The sequence below is a fragment of the Balaenoptera musculus genome, chromosome 20 (genome assembly GCF_009873245.2).
Source record: "Balaenoptera musculus isolate JJ_BM4_2016_0621 chromosome 20, mBalMus1.pri.v3, whole genome shotgun sequence".
NCBI classification, from domain to species: domain Eukaryota; kingdom Metazoa; phylum Chordata; class Mammalia; order Artiodactyla; family Balaenopteridae; genus Balaenoptera; species Balaenoptera musculus.
In genome coordinates, this window is record NC_045804.1 from 18,159,256 (window position 1) to 18,178,390 (window position 19,135).

Consider the following 19,135-nt stretch of genomic DNA (forward strand, 5'->3'; position numbering starts at 1 on the left):
TCCTCACCTCCAGCAGACCCCTTGCATTTACACTGGTCCTGGAGGTGATGGCCTGTCACAAATGCAGACTCCAGGGCCCCGCCCCAGGGTCCATCTCTAGCGTGAGCTCAGGAATCTGCATTTTAGGCAGGCGCCCCACGTGATCCCGCTGCACAGTTAACTCTGAGATCACTCGATTAGGGCACCATAGACCAGGTTTCCTCCCTGTAGTTGTAGCCACTGTCCCTCCTGGCCTTGCGTAGCCACCGGCCCATCCTGATGCAGAAAGACAGACGGGGTGAGGGCTAGAAGCAGAGTGCTGTGGCTCACCGTCAGAGACCTCCTGCAGCCCAGGTCTGCGCACGGCCACGCCCTTTCTCCCCGACCTACGTTATCACCCAGCTGCTGGGCAGCCCCTATCAGATGCTTCGCAGGGGGAAACCCAGACGGTGCCTCCCGCAGCCTGGAAGGGAACCAAGGAGACCGTATGTACCTGACTGGCTGACAGTGAACCCGCCCTTGAGGTTGCTGGTCACATTTCTTCCTCCACACGTGCACAGCAATCCAGCTGTGGGTTATGCTCACCACACTGCAGTCTGAGGTCTACATTTTCCCCTTTATGAACATCTAGGCAAGAGTTCCCCGTTTGGGTCTTCTAACCCCTCTCGTCGTGACTGGCTGCTCATTCCCTACTCAGAGGGGTTCCAGGCCCACAGCCCCACATCCTAACAACCACTCAGCCCTTTGCCAAGTGCCACGTGCCAGGCATGGCCTGTGTTCGCAGGGTCCGTGTACCCGGGCCTGGAGACAGACTCATTTAAACACAACCTAGAGGGGACTTCCCCGTTGGTGCAGTGGTTAAGAATCCGCCTGCCAATGGAGGGGGCATAGGTTCAAGCCCTGGTCCAGGAAGATCCCACATGCCGCGGAGAAACTAAGCCCGTGCGCCACAACTACTGAGGCTGTGTGCCACAACTACTGAAGCCCGCACGCCTAGAGCCCGTGCTCCGCAACAAGAGAAGCCCCCGCTCGCCGCAACTAGAGAAAGCCCGTGCGCAGCAGCGGAGACCCAATGCAGCCAAAAACAGAAATAAATAAATTAATTTAAAAAATAATTTTAAAAAATAAAGACAACCAAGAGCTCTCTTCCTCCTTTATCACTTACTTTGGGCTCCAGTCCCACCCCTCCCCGCCCATCACTTCCCGTTTAGAGTTCTTTCTCCCAAAGCCAGGTGGAAGGGGAGCACACCTGCTTTCTCCTGTGTCCCTTCACATCCCACTGTGTCCCAAGCCAGCTGTTGGTTCCCTCCTGGCTGTCCTCTTTTGTCTCAGCTCGCCTCTCTAGTTAAAAGCTTTTTCCATTCCTTCCCTTTAGCATTTGTCAAGAGCCTCGGTCTACTCTGAGCTTTGGTCTTTGGAACACCTGCCTTCCGGCTTGTGCCGCCACCTGACTCCTGCATTCACTCAGGTGATGTGTCCTCGCCTAGGCGATGTCCCCCTTCTCCTACAGCCGGTGCAAGGCCTTTAAACTTCAGCAAGCAGCAGCGTTCACCAGCTTACGTGGATACCCCCTTCTGCATGGAGACCTCTTATACTTGCTCTGTGAGCATTTGTTTTGTAACAACGTCTCAGGCCATCTTCCCTCCCGGGAGACTGGCCGCAGCAGCGTCCAAAACCCACTTTTCTGAAGCTGAGGGAGCATGTCCAACTGTGTCCAGTGAGCATGTCCTGTGCTGCTCAGAGCTCTCAGCTGGCACAGCTGCTGTCTCTGAAGGTTCTCGTTGCTTCCGTGTCACCAGCCAGTCCTCCCCCTGTTGCTCTTAATTATGTCCAGAGAAACAGAGCTTTGTCACCTTTGTGACAGGCAGAAACCTCATAGATGGTCAGCTTTAGCTGGGGGAGACTGAAACGATTAGCCAGACCCAAAGGGCTGAACCCCACACCCCTCCTCTTCCTGTGGGCCAGAGTCTAGCCCCCTCTCTGCTCCCCGAGCCTGCTGGCCTGTCCCTCCGGGCTACGAGGCATAGATTTCCACACAAGCGTAGGTCATCTTTATGCTGCCGACCCTGTTGGCGCCTCCTCCAGGGCCATTCCCAGGGCCACCTCCTCCTGCCCACATGCCCTTCTTCCTAGCTATTTGCCTGAATCAGGCACTGGGCTGGCAGAAGAGGTGCGGCTTCCCCCAGCCCAAGGGGAATGGGTCCTGATAAAACCTATGGCAATTCAAGCCGTTCCCTTCTCCTAGCCGGTGACTGACCTAGAGACAAGCAATGAGTAGAGAGGGGAGGTCAGTTGGGGGCCTCTGGGGAAGGTTCTCCTGCTCCTAAAATGATCTGTGTGCCTAGGAGCCCTGGAATGAAGGCAGATGTGTTCGGGTGGGGCGGGATGATGGGCCAACAGAACAGAAATATGGAAGGAACCCAGGTCTTGATGTCCTTGAGCTGCTGAATTCCCCAACCCTGGAACCTCCCTGCTTCTTGTTTCGTTAGCTAATACCTTTCCTTGTTGTTTAAGCCATTTTGGAGTTTCTGTTATGTGCAGCTAAAACTGCTCAGACTGCTACATGTGAGGCCCACCATTGTTCCTCTAATGTTGTTGTCAACAGCGCTCCCGTCACGAGTGCCGTCTCCCCAAGGGTTGGCGGCACCCACGGAGTTATGCTTCCCAGCAAAGCAGTAGAATCCAGCATTAGGACAAGCAGAATTTGTTTCTGGCAGACCTGGGTTTAAGTCCCAGCTCTGCCACTTCCTAACCGTGTGACCTTAGGCAGGTATCCCTCTGGGTCTTCATGTCGTTACTCGCAAAGCAGGGATAACAGTCCCTACAGCACCAGAATCACGTGAGACGATGCACACAGAGCACGAGGCCCAGTGCCTGCACTCAGGATGCAGGCAATAAATGGTAGCTATTATTATTATATCATTAGTATATTAACATTTCAAGTCTGCATTGTCTAGTTCCACCTGGATTGGGCCTGATCAGTGGCAAATTCATTCATTCATTCACCTAACCAACAAATATTTATTGAGTGCCTATGTATGCCAAGTACGGTTCTAGGTGCTGTAGGGATGTAGCAGTGACAAAAGGGTTAATGCACATATTTTTAAAGATATAAAGGTGTTACGAGGATTAAATAAGATACTTAAAATTGGTACAGAAGAGGGGTGCTATTTTCTATTTGCCTCTCCATCCCCAGATCTGATTTCTGCCCTGCTCTGCACCCTGGTTGGCTGACCCCGCCATGCCTTGGCTGGCTGGCTTGGCTGGGTTTGGCCATTGGGGATTATGACAGGGCGGAAAGAGAGAGGGGGTAAAGTTTCTTCCTTACTCCCTCCCCAGTTGGTGCCATGTCGCTGGCATGCTGTGCCCTCCATAACTATAGCACCTACTGTCCAGCTCTCACAGGACTCCCTAAACCCTATGTCCCCAGACCCCTCTCCCCAGGGAGGTCCAGCTTCCTGCTCTCACTGGTCCCTGGGTGCCTCAGCATCTCTTGCTGGTCCCTTCATTACAGTCTCTTCACTGGAACCAATGGAGGAGATACACTAGGTGTCCAACAGTTGCTTAGCCCTAGTAGAAGAGGGGGTGCCCACAGTTTCATGCCTGCACCAAGCCCCTGATCCTTGTCCCCTGAGAATCTGGCTCTCATCCCACCCCTGAATCTTGAGCACAACATCCAAGAGCTTTTCCTCAATCATTTCCTCTGATTTCCCTGTGGTATCAGGCACTGTTGCACCCCCTCTCAGAACTTTCTCCACTCCTCCATCCCGATTTCTCTGTCTGGTCCTGGCACTTCTATTCCCCTCCCCCTCATCATTGTCAAGGCAGCTTCGAGCTCCTAGTGTCAGAACCACGAGATGAAGGAGAGGCCTCTGTCCAGCCCTTGGCCCTGACAAAGGTACAGTGCAGCCAAGCATGGTGGTGACTCCTTCCCTTTGGAGAGCGCTCTGTGGCTTTCGAAGCTCTTTCCCACACACGGTATTATGTTACATGAACTCAGAAGCCGGCCTCTGGGTTTTTGTCCCCATTGTACAGATGAGGAAAGAGGCTGCAGAAGGGAGAGGACTTTGACCAGGGTCACAGACTGAGTTGGGATGGAACGGTGCCCTGGCCTGAGGAGGGAGGGCCAGGTGATATGGGTGACTGGAGCAAATGGAGGGGGCTGGGGTCGGGGGGGGGGCGGGCAGGGAGAACTGGGCTGAGGGAGCCGAGGTTGGTCATGAAGCGCCAGGGCGGCCAGTGAGGGAGTTTTGATTTTCTTACCCGGCCGGGGCTGGAGGGCACAGGCGGGTCGTATGCTGGGGGAGTGATAAAATCAAATCCGCATTTTACAAACAACCCTCCCCACCCCGCAGGTCTGGGAAGATAGGTTAGGGGTCACAGAAGTTGCAGGGAAACCTTAGAAGGGCACGCACTGGGGTACCGAGACACAGGATAATTTTTTCCCCTGCTGCTTTATAACATTTCTTTACTTTAAAACATTTCTGCAAAGAACATGTAATACTTCATTAGAGAGAAGATGCTTTTTTAAAGAAAGGTTTCTAGAAAAGTGAAAGTGACAGAGATACAGCCAGACCAGTCATGTGGGAAGAGAGGAGCACCATGTAGCTGGGGAAGGTGAGGGAGGGGTGGAGCTCAGCGGACCCCTCAGCGTAGGTGGATGCCCGGGGCCGGTGACTTTCCCAAGTGGTGAGCAGCGAGCAGCAGGGGCAGGCTTGAGCTCAGAACAGAGACCTGGGCAGGGACAGATGGCGCCTGGTGCCCAAGGAGAGGAGCACGTGGTGTGAGGAGCAGAGAGGCTGTGGAAGAAGATGGACGCGGAGGAGTGAAGAGGGGGGCAGAGGAGAGTTGCCCAGGAGGGTCAGTGAGGGCCGACAAGGGAGGAGAGGATGCCAAGGAGTGAGGGTCCCACGGCCCCCCAGTGCACGTAGGGGGGGCAGGGTATGTGCCCAACATGCTGCAGAGAGGTGGGTAGAGCACGGTGCAAAGAGGCCATTTGGAGGCCACTGGAGACCTAGCCAAGCCCAGGGGTGAAGTTGGAAGGAAGTAGGAGGAGGGGGTGGGTTGAGGAATGAATGGACGAGAGGGCGTGGAGGCGATGGAGGTGACTGGAGGGGTAGGAGAGAGGGCAACAGGTAGAGGAGCTGGGTGCTGGGGGAGTTGGGAGTCAGGGTGAGAGGTGGGGAGCATAATTCCAGAGGAGGGAGGCGCCCGCTGAAGAGGCTGAAGCAACTCTGTGCGGGGGTGGGGGGCAGGGTGTCAGTCTGGATTTGAACACTGCTCCAGCACTTGCCAGCCCTGTGACCTTGGGTAAAGCCTCAGTTTCCCCATCTGTCAAATGGGGATAATACGGCCCATCCTCAGAGTAGTGAGTGTGCAATGAATTAATGTGTGTGTCTGGCACAAGTGAACACCCCGGGAATGTCAGCAGCTGTTCTAGACACCGAAGAGAGACCAGCCTGGACAGGATGAGGGGAACTCATCCTTGGTGGTGACAGGAAAAAGAGCTGGGGGTGGGGTTGGCAGGATGTGTCTGGGGACCCATGAGGAAGACGGGTGGCCAGCAGGGAGCTAGTGAGGGGCCTGGCTGGCCCGTCTCCACTGGACTCTCCAGAGGACCAGCAGGCAGGCCTGTGTGCCCAGGGCTGGGCAGAGCCATGTGGTGGGAAGGGCTTTGGGATCCCTGGGTCCCAGTCCTGGCTTTGATGCCACCTTGCTGTGAGCCCATGGGAAGTCCCTTTCCTTCTCTGAGCTGTCCCCTCATCTGTAAAGGAGGTGGCTAGACTTGCCCATCTCTCACCTCCTGCCTCTGAGCCTAGAACTTTCTTCAAGTCACAGCATCTGGACATTGCATGACCCCTACTCCCACCCAGCACTCAGAATGGACCTGGCATACAGGAACTGCTCGGAAATATTTACTGAACCAAATGAGTGCACTAAAGGTCTCTCTAAACATCTAGGCCTGAGGACCATCTGCATCTTCCGACCGGGCCACAGGTGAGCCACAGGGCAGAAACATCCACGGGTGAGGCTGTCAACTCTATATACCGTCCCAGGCCCACTAATTAAATCTGAAAGAGGGTGCAGCGCCTCCACCACTACTACGGCACCCACCGGGGGGCCGAAGTACTTCTCCCCTTTCTCCCCCTCCCCATTAACCACACTGCAACCCAAACACGAGACTGAAAAGCAGATGCAAAACTGGTTTCTCCCTTAGTTGGGAGGTGGTCTAAGAGCTAAGAGGGAGGCTGAGATGAGAGTGGGGACCCCAGAGAGCAGGTGGGACCTGAGAGCAGAGGGAAGGAAGCAGAGGCGGGGAGTGGAGTGGCAGGAAGACAGGCATAAAGGCCCCTTCCACACCCCGGGGCCACCAGCCTCGGCAGGGTCTTGTCCAGGAGCGGCTGAGGAGACAGCCCTCTCTGGTCCTGAGTGAGGGGCCTTCTGAGAAAGGAGCCATCTGGCTGAGAACCAGATCCGGAGCGCTGGGACTGGAGAGAGGAAGGAGAAGATGGCTTAAGGGACCGGTGGGGCAGTCCTGGCAGGGAGGACCTCTCTGGGCCGCCGGCAGGAAGGTGGTCACAGGAATACTGGCAGGAGATGACCAGCACACAGCACTGCCAGTGGGGAGGGGGAGGGGGTCTGGATGGGGCCCAGGCCCCGCCCCCGTGGTGCCCAGGCTTACCTGCTGCTGGGCCTGGATCCTCATGTACTCGGCCCTCTGTTTGCCATGCTTGCCTTTGTCGGGGCTGCCTGCCTGGCCCTGGGCCGCCTTCAGCCGAGAGGTCCCCGGAGTCACCACCTTCATGGGCGGCACACTGCCACCGCCACTCTGCAGGAAGAGGAACAGGGTCAGGACTGGAGGTGGGATCACACAGGCACCCCAGGCGCAGTGGGCCCTCTGAGACCTGGAGAGCCCTCCCTGGCTCCACACCCCACCCAGGAATCAGGCCCACTCTCTGAGGCCAGGTTTAAGGCCTCCCTGCAGGAGAGGGGACGGGGCCCCCGGCCAGGTTCCCAACAGCTCCTGGGTGAGAACCCTGGTGGCTTCCTTGAGTAGCCCGGGGGCAGCTGGTGCCCTTCTGGGGGAGACATTTTTAAGGTGAAGGTCCCTGGCACCACCACCACCACCACTCCTGGCCCGAGAGAACGTGCCTGAGATTTGGGGGAGGGCTCTTTATAATGGCAGACAAAGTAGGATTGGCAGCCCCAGGCCCACATCTTCCTCTGAATGGGAGGATGGGGGCGAAGTCTCCCTAGAGATGGACAAGTCCAGCCCCCTTGAACCACCCCAGGGACCAGGCCTGCCCGGAAGGGTTCTGGGGATCCAGAGGCGCAGGCAGAGAAACAGCAGAGACAGAGAGAGTCAGACAGGAGAGGAGGAGGGGAGTGTGGGGATGGAAAAGGGGGAAAGAACTTTATTTGTCGGTTTACAGATACAGAGCAGAGGGGAGAGGCCCTGGTCCCCGCCACGGCTGGTTAGGCTGATCCCTGGGCAGGCCAGCTTCCCAGCCTGCCAGGGGCTCTGCCTGCAAACCCAGCCTGGCACCGGGCTCCCAGGAGGGTGGCGGGGCTGAGAGAAGGCCAGTGGGAGGAGGGGGCTGCCGTGGTGCTCCTGCAGCCTCCCACTCCCTCCAGCTCTGAAGACTGGAGCCGGAAGATAAGAGGAGAGGACGGGGCAGGAGGCAGCCACCTGGGGACCAGGGGCCGGGGGTGGGGCGCTGCCAGGGGACCCCGCGGCAGGGGCCGTGCCCATCTGGCTCAGGGTGGCTTCCAGCTCCCGGAGCGTCTCCTCCAGGCTGTCCATCCGCTGGGTGGTGGCACCGCGCCCCGTGCAGCCCAGGCCAGCAGCATGCTGACCCCTGTTCTCCCCGCTGCAGGGTTGGGCGTCGTGTCCAGAGTCTTTGAGGGTCTCCTCTGGGTAGGTCTCGGCAGCGGAGGGCTCCTGGGTCCTGTCTGGGGCAGGTGCCCGAGAACAGGAGACCCCAGCTCCTTCCTTTTCTGGGCTGCAGCTCCCTGTCTCCAGTCTCTTCAGAGCCGCCCCTTCCTTCTCCAGCATCGAGCCATTCCTGGGCTGGGAAACCTCAGCCATTAGCCCTGGAGGGGCCCGTGGATTACCCCAGCCCCTCCCACTGCCAGCCAGGGTCCGGGGTCGTGGGGTAGGGGTTGTCCTAAGACCGGGTTCCTCAAGCCTGGCCTCTGGTGGAGAGGGAGGTTTGGGGGCACACTCTGTCAAGATGATCCGGGGGACGCAGAAGGGCCTGGGGCCTGCGGCAGCCTGTGGGGACAGGAAAGATGAGGGAGAGTGTGATCCCTGCAACCAAAGCACCCTGAGCTGGGATGGGGGGTCACATGTGGGTGAGCCCAGCCCTTTCCTTTCACAGATGGGGAAACCGAGGCAGGGGAGGGTCCTGACTGAGTTTACCAAGCAAGTTAGAGGCAAAGCTGGGACTAGGATTCAGGCCTTTTTCCACCACACCCTACGGTCTCCCACTTTCTGGCAAAGATGCCAGTTTACCTAGAAGCCCAGACACATGTTTATTTCTCATCACCCATGTTAAACTCTGAGAGCAGCTCTCATGGTTACTGCCAGGAGTTTGCCCATCTGTGCGATGGAGTAACAATAACGTGAGGCTGGTGGAGGACGAAGTGAGCTCAAGTGGGCACCTGCTTGGAACAACGCCGGGCACAGCGTAAGTGCTCAATAGATATTAGCTATTTGTGGACTTGAACTGAATGTCCGAGACCCGCAGCCCCGTGTGGGTGGAGACCAGGTGTTGGCCTCTGGCCTCGGAGGGTGGGTCTGCCATCCTCATCTCAGGCCAGAGTCTCCTGGTCCCTACCCCTTACTTCTGGAGCTTTCTCTGACGGCTTCACAGTCACAATGGGAGGGGCTCAGCTAAGTCCCTCTGCTGCACAGGCTTGGGCAAAGCTAGAGCATCGGCCTCTGTGTAAGCGTCCCGGGCTCTGGCTTTGGTGGGGGCACAGAGAGAGGCCCCCAGTCACCCCTACCCCACTTGAGTGAATTCTGGTCTAATTCTGAGCAGAGTCTTATACCAGGAACTGCCATATATGCCTTCATCTTTAATCCTTTCTGTTGCCCATGAAATGGCTACTACTCTCATCACTTTACAGATGAGAAAACTGAGGTGGGGGGGTGTCATGTAATTTACCCAAGGTCACTTACCCACAGCTAGCTAGTGGCAGAGCCAGGATTTGAACCCAGGCAGTCTGACTCCAAGTCCAGTGCTCTTTCCACTAAAAGGAGCCATGGGGAGATGTGTGGGGGGCAGCAGGGACCCCCAGCCCCCCCGCCCAAGGCAACCCACCCAGCCCTGCCACCTGCTTACCTGGATGTGGGAGGTGCAGACTGGGAAGGCAGAGAGGGTGACCCATGCCCGCCCGGCTCCACTGCCCGATGGCGCCTCAGGATGCAGAAGGGCAGCCAGCCCAAAGGGCCAGTGGAGAGGCTCTGCCCACTGGACCCCACCAGGATTGGCTTCCAGGGCCAGAAAGGCGCAGTGGCTGGGTGCAGCGGGCCAAGGTGCCAAGGGCAGCCAGCCTGGGGCAGCCCTGCCGTACTGTTCACCCCCAGACGGCTCCTTGGACTGCTCTGTGCCCATCCTCTGCCCAGCAGACAGCACTGTCTACCCGTTTGGTGCCTGTCTGCTCCCCCCGCCAGGGAGCCAAAGCACCACCAGGCCTCAAGCCAGGCTAGAAATCAGGTGGCGGCCAGCACAGAACCCACTGTGGGCCAAGAGAACCAGATGAGGAAGGTGAACACGTGCGTGCATGGGAGGCTCCCCTCTGCAGAGCAGACGCCCTCCTGCTACAACCTAACTGGGCAGAGGGAGAGATTTCCAGACCACCACCCCGCAATTCCCCCTCCCCAACCAAGCACAGCCCCCTGGGGTGCAGACAGCAGGTCACCCTCAAATTCCCAAGAAAAAATAAAAAGGAAGTAAGTGCAGCAGGACAGCAGCAAGGACTGAAGTTAGAGAGAAGGAAGAAATTCCCAATGCCGAAAGACAGAACCGGCAGCCAAGGAAGGGCATGGGTTTCTTCCATCCCAAGCTCTCTGCCCAGATGGGGCCATGGGGTGGAGAGAGGCTGTAAATGAGTCTTCCTCCTGGGCATCCTGGTGCCCAGTGCAAGGCATAGATTCTAGTGGGAGAAAGAGCCCCCACTTGGCACAGGCAGCAGAGTAGGGGAGATGGGGGCAGGGACTAGGCAAGGGCTCAGGACAGTGTCAGACTTTGAGTTGGGCCTAAAGTCACGTAACAAGTAAGATCCAAACTCCAATCCTGGACCAAGACAAAACGTGGGCTTCGGGCCAGACCTAAACTCTGGCTGCAGATAGGAACAAAATACCCAAGCCACCACAGGCCAGACCCGGAATCAAGCCTGTAAGGAAATGCAGACCCAAGGGGGCCACCAGGTACCAGGCTGCTGGAGTCTGGAGAGGGAAGGAAGGGTGATGCACCCGTCCTTGGGGCAGGGGAGGGGGTGAGGCCGTGGCAGTGGCGGGACTCAGGGATGTGACTGGCAGGTTCTAGCGGGTGTTCTAGCGGGTTAGCGTGAGAAGTGAGGAGAGGAAGCGTGGAGGCACAGGCAGAGAGAGCGCCGTGAGAGGTGGGGGCAGCCCGTTACCTTCCATGTGGGGCCCGGGGCTGAGCCCCCAGGAGGCCCCGGGTCCTGGGGGAACAGCAAGGTGGGGATCGGCTGGCGGCAGGGCGTGGGGGGGAGGGGAGACACTGAGCTTCTCTCAAACACCTGGGGAGCAGAAGGTGGGGGCAGGTTTGGAGGAGGGGGTACAGGGAGGATGGGGGTGCTGGGCTCTGACCCAGGCACTCATGGGGAGGGGGTGGCCTGGGCTGGCACTCCTTGGCCCCTCACCATGGCCATTGGCCACCAGAGGCCCTGGTGGTCCAGGTCTTCAGCCTCTTGGAGAGGGGTGCTGAGAACACTCGAGTCTGGGTGACTTACAGCAGTGGGAGGGGGTCAAGGTATATAGGTGAGTTTGTTAGAGCTTCTGTTCTCGGAACACTAGGGGATGGGGGTCTCAGAGCACAGGAGGTGTCAGGGCAGTTGCGGGGCGTCTCAGACACTACAGTAAAAAACTCAAACATGCAGGGAGGGGCTTTAGACCCCCTCCCCCACTTTACCGTGGAGAAGAAACTGAGGCAAGAAGGACAGGATCCTGAACCAGCCTCAGTGGGGAGCCAAGAATCCAGTCTCCTGTCCTAGTCCGGGCACCTCACCCTGGGGTCAGCTTGACAGGGAAAGGGAGGGGGCCTGGCTGATGCCTCAGGGGCCAGGTGCGCCCCTGACCCACCTCCAGCTCTGCGATGATGCGGTCCTCATCGTCCTCATCCTTGATGGCAGAGGCCATGATGGGGGGTGTGGAGGCCGGGCGGGCCACCTCGGACACGGCTCGGCGCAGCTTCACTTGGGGCTTCTGCACCTCCAGCTCCTCAGACTCGGCCTTCTGCAAGGGCCCGGTCCCCATCAAGACCAGGCCCTGGCCCCCTCCAGCTCACCTCCTAGGCCCTATCACTTCCAGACCATCTCCCACCTGCCCCAGCTCCTCATCTGCCGGGATGGCCCCTTCCCATGGAGGAAGCCCAAGCCAGAAGTAGAGTCACCACTGGCCAGCCTCCTTCCTTTCCTTCCACTTCCTCGGAGAGAGGGGACCACCCCAGAGAGTCTCCAGAGGTCATCTCAGGCATGCCCCCAACTCAGCCCCCTGACCCCTACCCAAGCGGTGGCGGTACCTTGATGAAGGCCGAGTCCTTCTTGCTGGTGACCACGACCTCTCCAGTGCGCGTGGTGGTCAGGCCATGGGAGGAGGGGAAGCTCCGGCGGGGAGGGGGCGGCGGGGGCGACTTGGAGGGCTTCTCCGTGCGGTATCGGGGCACTGTCAGCTCATCTGCGGGCAGCCAAGGGACTGGGGGTCAGGGGACTTGTAACCCTGGAGTCTGTGCGCCACATCTGACCCCAGGGTTAGGATAAACCTGGCTTCCTCCTCCAGGGAGGAAGGGAGAGGAACGCTCAGGGGAAAGGACACAGGCCCCCTCCTCCTTCTCTCCTACCTCCCCGTGCAATCCAACCCCAAGCCCTGTTGCTCCTCCCCTTACAGCACTCTCACACCTTGCTACTCAAAGTGTGGCCCGTGGAACAACAGCATTGGCAGCACCTGGGAGCTTGTTAGAAATGCAGAAGCTCAGGCCCCACCCAGAGCTGCTGAATCAGAATCCACGTTCTAGCAGATCCCCGGGTGATTTCACGTGCACATTCAAGTCTGAGAATTGCTGCTCTAATCCATCCCTTTCTTGCCCGGCCCTCAGCCCTGCCCTGCACAGATCTTCATCCTTTCTCCATCAAGAGAGAGTGGTTATACTATTCTGAGAGTCTGACCCCACCCACCAAGCTCTCCTTTCCCCCAGTTCTTCCTGGGGTGGGGGCTGCTTCCTGGGCAACCTGCAGAAAAGTCACTCAAGCCTGACATTCCTCTGCCTTTGATCCCCCAGTGATTCCCCATGACCCCAAACCATGTTCAAGTTTCTTGGCCCAGCACCCTCTGTGCCTGCCAACCTTTCAGCTTCAGCTCCACTTACTACTCCCTGGTCTGGACCCAGCTGGGCAACACCAAACACACACCTCCAGGCATTTGTATGTGCTGTTTCTCCCTGGAATGCCCTCTCTCACTGGCCAGGGAAATGCAAGACTCCAATGGAAAGTCCCCTTCCATGGGAAGCCCTTCCTGCCCTTCCAGGGCCTCCTCTAGGACAGCATTTAGCACCTGAATCCTGTTTCTGGTTTACACACGAGGTATGGCCTGGGACAGATTACTTAACCACACTGAGCCTTAGTGTCCTCATCTGTAAAATGGAAATAATTACTATATCTGCCTCCTGGGATTGTTGTAAAATTATAAGGATTGATACGTAGAAAGCATTTGGAGCAGTTCTTGCCGCATAGTAAGTGCTTGATAAACACAGATGTTAGTATTATTCTCCCACGAAATTTTAAGCTCTTTCAAAGCAGCCTTATCTCCTTATCCCCAGCACCTAGCACATAGTGGGTGCTTAACAAATATATGTGGCAGGAATGAATAAATGCGTGAATGACAATTGCCATTTCTGGTTCGTGCTTCTCACAGGCTCAGGGAGCCCAGGAACCCGTCCGTATAGCTCAGCACTGCACCCGCACCCCGTCTCAGCACAGCCTCGCTTCTGGCACACATGCTGGGTCAGAACGTGCAGGGGGATGACCCTCTGCCTGGACTTGCTCGTCCTCCCTGCATGGTCCTCTCAGCAGCAGTCAGAGCAGTGGGAAGAATCCCTGCATGGAGTCCAGTGCTATCCCGTCCTTCTGGGTCTCCCTTCGTGGCTGAGGGGCAGGCCAGCACCTCCCTCCTCTGGCAGCCCGACCACAAAGATTCTCACTCCCAAGCGCCTCCCCCATCAACCTGAGAGCTCCCGAGGCTGGGGCTCCCCTCCTCTGGGCTCTTCGCCAGCCCCCTACCTGCCCCCATACCTGAGCCTCTCCTTCCACTGGGCTCCGTTCGGGGGGTTGCCTTCTGGCCGTGGGGCATCTTGGGGGGCTTGTGGTCAGGGGTGGGGGCTGGGCCAGGGTGGGCCTTGCTCCCACAGTCCAGGTCAGGGATGGCCTTCAGCAGCTCTGCCTGTGTCTCCTCCAGAAGCCGGTTGATGTCCTTGGCGCTGTATTGGGTCAGGGCTGCCCGCTTCTCCTCCCAGTCCCGCTCGGCAGCCTTGAGAGGAGGGGTCGACAGTCAGGACTAAAGCGGCTGCCCTGCTCCTGGACCTTTGGAGCCTCAGCCACCATGCAAGGAATGGAAAGGAAGCCTCCCGTTTGGGCCGAGCCTCGGGCTTCTCCTTGAGTATTACATGCTTTCCCTGTGAGCCTGGAATACCACCTTCATTACAAACTACTCTTGGGATAAACTTAGACCTGCTTTTAGACATTCTATTCTGTTTCACTGAGCACATAATCTACTCTTATGCTAACACCACACTGCCTTGATTATCATAGGTTTATAATATGCTTTTCTGTCTAGCAGGACTAATGTCACCCTCAATATGCTTCTCGGACTTCCTCGTCTCCCAGGAACAAGTCCCCACGTGTTGGCACTTGCCAATCTAGGACGGTGGTGAGAACGTGTGAGCCTAGTTCTGGCCCCCCCCATGCCGGGCCCAGCACCTCAACAGACACAGCCTTGTCCACGCTTCTCTTGCCAGGAGTGTCCAGGCCTTTGGTGGGGTTGCCCGCCTTCGGGGTCGGAGGGGCCCCCTCGGTTGGCCCGCTCATCTCGTGGAGCTTCAGTGGAGGGCTGGGGGGTGGCATTTCAAAGTCTAAGCTCTTGTTGAAGTCAGTCTCGGCTGTCACCTTCTTGGGGGACTGATTCAGGAGGTTGCTGGGGGGTGGCCACGTACCTTCGTCCACTTGCCTGGGGTTGGGAGAGTTGGGAGCAGCTATGAGGCCTGCAGGGTGGTGGCCCCATGGGAGGGAAGCCTGGCCTGGGGGAGGTGGGGTTTGAGGAGGGTTCTGGGATCTTGCAGGACAAGTGGAAGGGCCTGGGGAGGAGTGACTGCATCTGGCAAATGGGAGGGCCAAGCCTACAACATGCACGGGGCCACAGGTCAGAGCTGAGGTGCAGATCCAGTCGGCACACCAGTGAGCTTTGTGGGAATTGGGATAAGGGGTCAGGTTGACCTATAGATCTAGCTCAGTGTGTGACCCCACTGGGAAACTGGAGGTCAGAGATAAGAACTCAGGGATAGAATGACCTTCGGATCTGGGCCAGCGTGTCTGTGACCCCACGGCAGCGCTTGAGTAGCCCATCCAGGCGCTGTGGCTCCTCCTTCAGGAACTTCACTGCCTCCACCTCCACACGCAGCACTACCCGCATCTTGCTCTGCAGGCCTGGGAAGTGAGCTGAGGGGAAGGGAAGGAGTGAGCTGGGGAGGGAGCAGCTCCGAGGACTGGGAGGATGGGCAGTGGGGTGGGGGTAGGGGTGCCCCCAGGCTCACCCTTGAGTTCAGTCAGCGTCTCCCCGAGCTGCTTCAGCACCAGCGCCTTCTCTTCCAGCTCGGGCCCAGGCACCAGTCGGTGGTTGTGGGACACGTCCCTCTGGATCTTCTCCACCGACTTCTCCAGGTCACTGCAGCCACAGAAAGACCCTTTCAGCCCCTCTGGCCCCAGCCCAGCCCCCTGAAATTGGGCAGCTGGAAAGAAATCAGGCCACCAATCAGATCAAAATTAAAAGCCATCCTCCAGGCCACAAGCCCAAGTGAAATCAGAAAGCCAAACTTCAGAGATGAGACTTCAGAGGCACTCCCTAACAGGTGCCCTGGGTCCCCTCTTTGAAGTTCTGATCTTTAGCAACATCAATCCAAATCTCCCTCCCGATAACTTGCATCCTCTGATACTCATTATGCCAAGGACACAGCAGAGAAATTGGCAGCTTTTCAGAGAACTGGAGGCAGTTGCATGTGCTCCTAAAGAGTCTCTTCTTTTTCAGGGTGGCACTGCCACGTCCATCTACCTTTGCTCAAGTGATTCAGACGCTCAGCCTCTTTCCTCAATGACAAAGCTGCTTTCAATTTTCAGATGGTTTATGCTGAGTTTGTGGGGTTTTTTTCTTTTTTTAAAATTTATTTATTTATTTATTTTTGGCTGCATTGGGTCTTCGTTGGTGCGCTCAGGCTTTCTCTAGTTGTGGCGAGCGGGGGCTCCTCTTAGTGGCGGTGCACGGGCTTCTCACTGAGGTGGCTTCTCTTGTTGCAGAGCACAGGCTCTAGGTGCGCAGGCTTCAGTAGTTGTGGTGCGTGGGCTCAGTAGTTGTGGCGCACGGGCTTAGTTGCTCCGTGGCATGTGGGATCTTCCCGGACCAGGGCTGGAACCTGTGTCCCCTGCATTGGTAGGCAGATTCTTAACCACTGCACCACCAGGGAAGCCCTTGTGTCATTTTAAAACCCTCCATATTTCTAAAATGTAAATCAGACCACCAAGTCACCACCACCTGTTTTGAACCCGAAATGGATCCCAACATTTTGAGGCTAAAATCCAAATTCTTCAATGTAGCCAAGAAGGGTATGAGGGTAGTAGTTGAAAATTTGGCTCTGGAGTCAGACAGATCCAAATTCCAATCCCAGCTCTGCCCGACCCAGCAGAGATCTTAGACAAGTTACTGACTGCCTCCAGGTCTCAATTTCCTCACCCAAAAAAATGGGGATGGTAAGAGTTCCTCCCTCCTGGGGCCACTGTGAGGATTAAATGAGCTAATGCAAAGGGTCAGTCCCTGGGAGCTGCTCTTGTTTTCCCTCCAGCTACATCCACTGTCCTCCTCGTCTGGCCTGCTTTTGTTTAGAACCATCCAGAATTGCTGAGGTCCTCGTATGTGCTGCTCTCCCTGGGCCTCTATAATGCCATTTCCTCTGCCTAGAACACTCCATTTCGCACCCCCGCCCACCTACACTTCCCTACAACCTCTCCCCCCTTCCCTACACTTGGGGTTGGGGGTCTGCTTCCTCCCTGGAGCTCCTGTTTGCTGGGCTAAGCAACTCTAGGCAGGCAGACACCATGTCTTTCTGATTCATCTCTGATTTCCAGCACTTGGCATGGTGCCTGGAGCAGAATAAATGCCTGGTAAATAATTATGGAAGGAATGAATAAGTGAAAGAAGGAACTCTGCCCAGGTAGGTCATCTCAGTTGTGTACTTGAGTCACTGATGTCCCTGACCCACATGCGGGACTCTACATACATTCCTGTCAAACACCATCTGTTGGATTTCAGCTCAACAATCCATGTAGGAACAACTTTTGAATCTCAGTTCTACCATCCAACAGATTTGCTCCCCCTCAAAGCTCTGTGTCATCAGCAAATCTTATCAGCATGCTTTATACATCTTCATCCAAGTAGCGGGTGAAAAGACAGATCACACTGGAGCCAAGGACAAAATGCTGTGAGTCAGCACTACCAGTTAAAGAGCTATCTTGTACTAAGTGCTTACGGCCTGCCAGGTGCACATTCATCTCCTCACTTTCTTTACCTTATTTAATCCTCACAACAAATCCTGCGAGTGGGAACCATTATTACCTCCAGTTTACACACAGACAAACAGTAGCTTAGATACTAGACTACATTTCCCAGCCTCCCTTGCAGGTAGAAGTGGCCATTCGACTGAGGTCTAGCGAATGGAATATGAGTGGAAGGGGTACATGCTGCTTCCAGACCTGGCCCCTAAAAACCTCCCATGTAAGCTCCTCCATGCTCACTTCCCCTTCCAGTTGGTTGAAAGACAATGACCCTGTGGATAATCTTGGAAGACACATATTGAAGATGGCAAAACCTCCATTAGCCTGGGTCCCTGAATGACTGCATGGAGGAAAGCCATTCCGCTAACCCACCAATACTGTTCCATGAGAAAGAAAGGTATATTGATTACTTTTGAACCATTATACAATTTGTTACAGCAGCTAACCTAACTAATTAATTAGCTACCCTAACAATGGGCTTTGGCATTAAAAAAAAACAAAAAGAGGCTCAGAGAGATTAAGTAACTTGTCCAAGGTCACACAACTATTTTGTGGCAAAGCAGGATCTACTCCTGTCTGACTTCAGCCATTGGGTTCTGCTGCATCTCCCTCCCACACTGGACTAACATCACCCCACACCCACCCACTGTCCCACCTAGCCTTCACTCCGCCACACGCGAAAGAACAACTCTCTTTTGATGTGTGTGATACCTGACTGGCTCAGGGCGGGCCAGTTTTGTAAAACGGTCACTCCCAAACATCACTCTGCAGAGGAAGGGACCTTCATTTAAAAGAGCACTCAGGTAAGCCTTCAGGAGGAAATAACACTGCAACTCTCAGGCAGAAGGGACAAGGCCCCCCTTAGGCTCAATTAGCACCTCGATTTTCTGATCATACCATCTGCCAAAGTTTGGGGGCCCATAACCTGGGCAGGCTCTGCAAGTGAGTCCAGACCATCCCAAGTCTAGACACTGGGATCAGAAAGTAGTGGGGCTTTCCAGACCCAGATTTAGTTCTAGAGGAGTTGAGAGGTGAGGGTCAGGACAGAACCAGCTATATAATTTGGGGGTCCCAAAGCAAAATGAAGATTTTGCCCCTAGTTTAGAAATTAAGAATTTCAAGATAGTGACAGCAGAGCATTAAACCAAGCATGGGCCTTCACAAGTGTGGGGCCCTGTGCGATTACACAGGTCACATGCTTACAAAGCTGGTCCTGGGTTGGGTCACATTATGCTCCAGAGGCCAAAAGGTCTCAGTCAGCAGAGGCTTTCCCTAAGGGCAACGTCTAGACAGAGCTCAAGTGCTTGGCTAGAAGGACAGGTGAGTGAGCCAAGCTGAGTGAAGCACTGAATCAGCCTTTACTTCCAGCAGGATGCCAGGACAAAAGGAAGGGGCAGAGTGAAGCCGAGCAAGAGCAAGGGTACAGGGGCTGCAGCCAGAGCAGGGGTAAGAATGGGCCTGCTGGCTGACTTAATGCCAGGAGGCTATGGGAGCTGGGCAGGGACGTCCCCCTGGCCAAGCCGAAGCCACTGCAGCGCTGGTGTGCAGCCCAGGCCCCACTCAAAAAAAGGCAGGAACTCCTTTCGAAGTAGATGGAGAATCCTGCCGGAAGCATATATCAGCCCCCAAGCTCTCTCAAGTGAGCAGTCTGAGCAATGGGTTTGATAACAGGGCAGCGGGTAGGGAGTCTGTGTACTCCTGGAGAACTGAGGCCCCCAGGAAGCTGCGGACCAGACACTCATATGACAGGAGCATAAATACATCCTTTCATCCCTTCTGCCTCTGTACTTTTATATTTCCTTTTATTTTCCTTTAATGTCTCAGTAAAGTTCCTTTTGAAAATTCCAACCCCGCTCCTCTGTGCTGGATAAAAAGGGGCAAAAAGGGGACAGGAAAGTTGGGTAAATGGAATTCCCTGGGTAAGGGGGGATGGCAGCTATCAGTCTACTTGGAGATCTGACAAGAGTTGTCACTCAGCTGTCACACTAGGGGTGATGCAGTGGCTGCCACCAGCTTATTTCCAAGTGGGATGGCCCCTTATTTCATCTCAGCCACAAGGGGTCATGAGAATCTTTGCCCTGTGCATCACTGAAAAGCA

At 56.0% G+C, this 19,135-nt stretch overlaps 1 protein-coding gene across 8 annotated transcripts in view; it reads right to left on the bottom strand.

Moving 5' to 3' along the window:
• Nucleotides 1–19,135, bottom strand: part of SRCIN1 (SRC kinase signaling inhibitor 1) — a 76,449-nt gene that overhangs the window by 12,750 nt on the left and 44,564 nt on the right. For 3 of the 8 annotated variants that reach the window (XM_036837670.1, XM_036837669.1, XM_036837668.1), the window contains 8 exons: nucleotides 15,030–15,160; nucleotides 14,787–14,934; nucleotides 14,200–14,446; nucleotides 13,516–13,750; nucleotides 11,751–11,905; nucleotides 11,312–11,464; nucleotides 10,627–10,749; nucleotides 6,836–8,254 (listed from right to left, as the gene is read on the bottom strand). In XM_036837670.1, the coding sequence (XP_036693565.1) occupies nucleotides 7,343–8,254; nucleotides 10,627–10,749; nucleotides 11,312–11,464; nucleotides 11,751–11,905; nucleotides 13,516–13,750; nucleotides 14,200–14,446; nucleotides 14,787–14,934; nucleotides 15,030–15,160 (2,104 nt within the window). In that variant the 3' untranslated portion in view covers nucleotides 6,836–7,342. Of the gene's footprint in view, nucleotides 1–6,661; nucleotides 6,809–6,835; nucleotides 8,255–10,626; nucleotides 10,750–11,311; nucleotides 11,465–11,750; nucleotides 11,906–13,515; nucleotides 13,751–14,199; nucleotides 14,447–14,786; nucleotides 14,935–15,029; nucleotides 15,161–19,135 lie in introns of those variants that run through there. The other 5 variants (XM_036837673.1, XM_036837672.1, XM_036837674.1 and 2 more) reach the window with 3 other exon arrangements.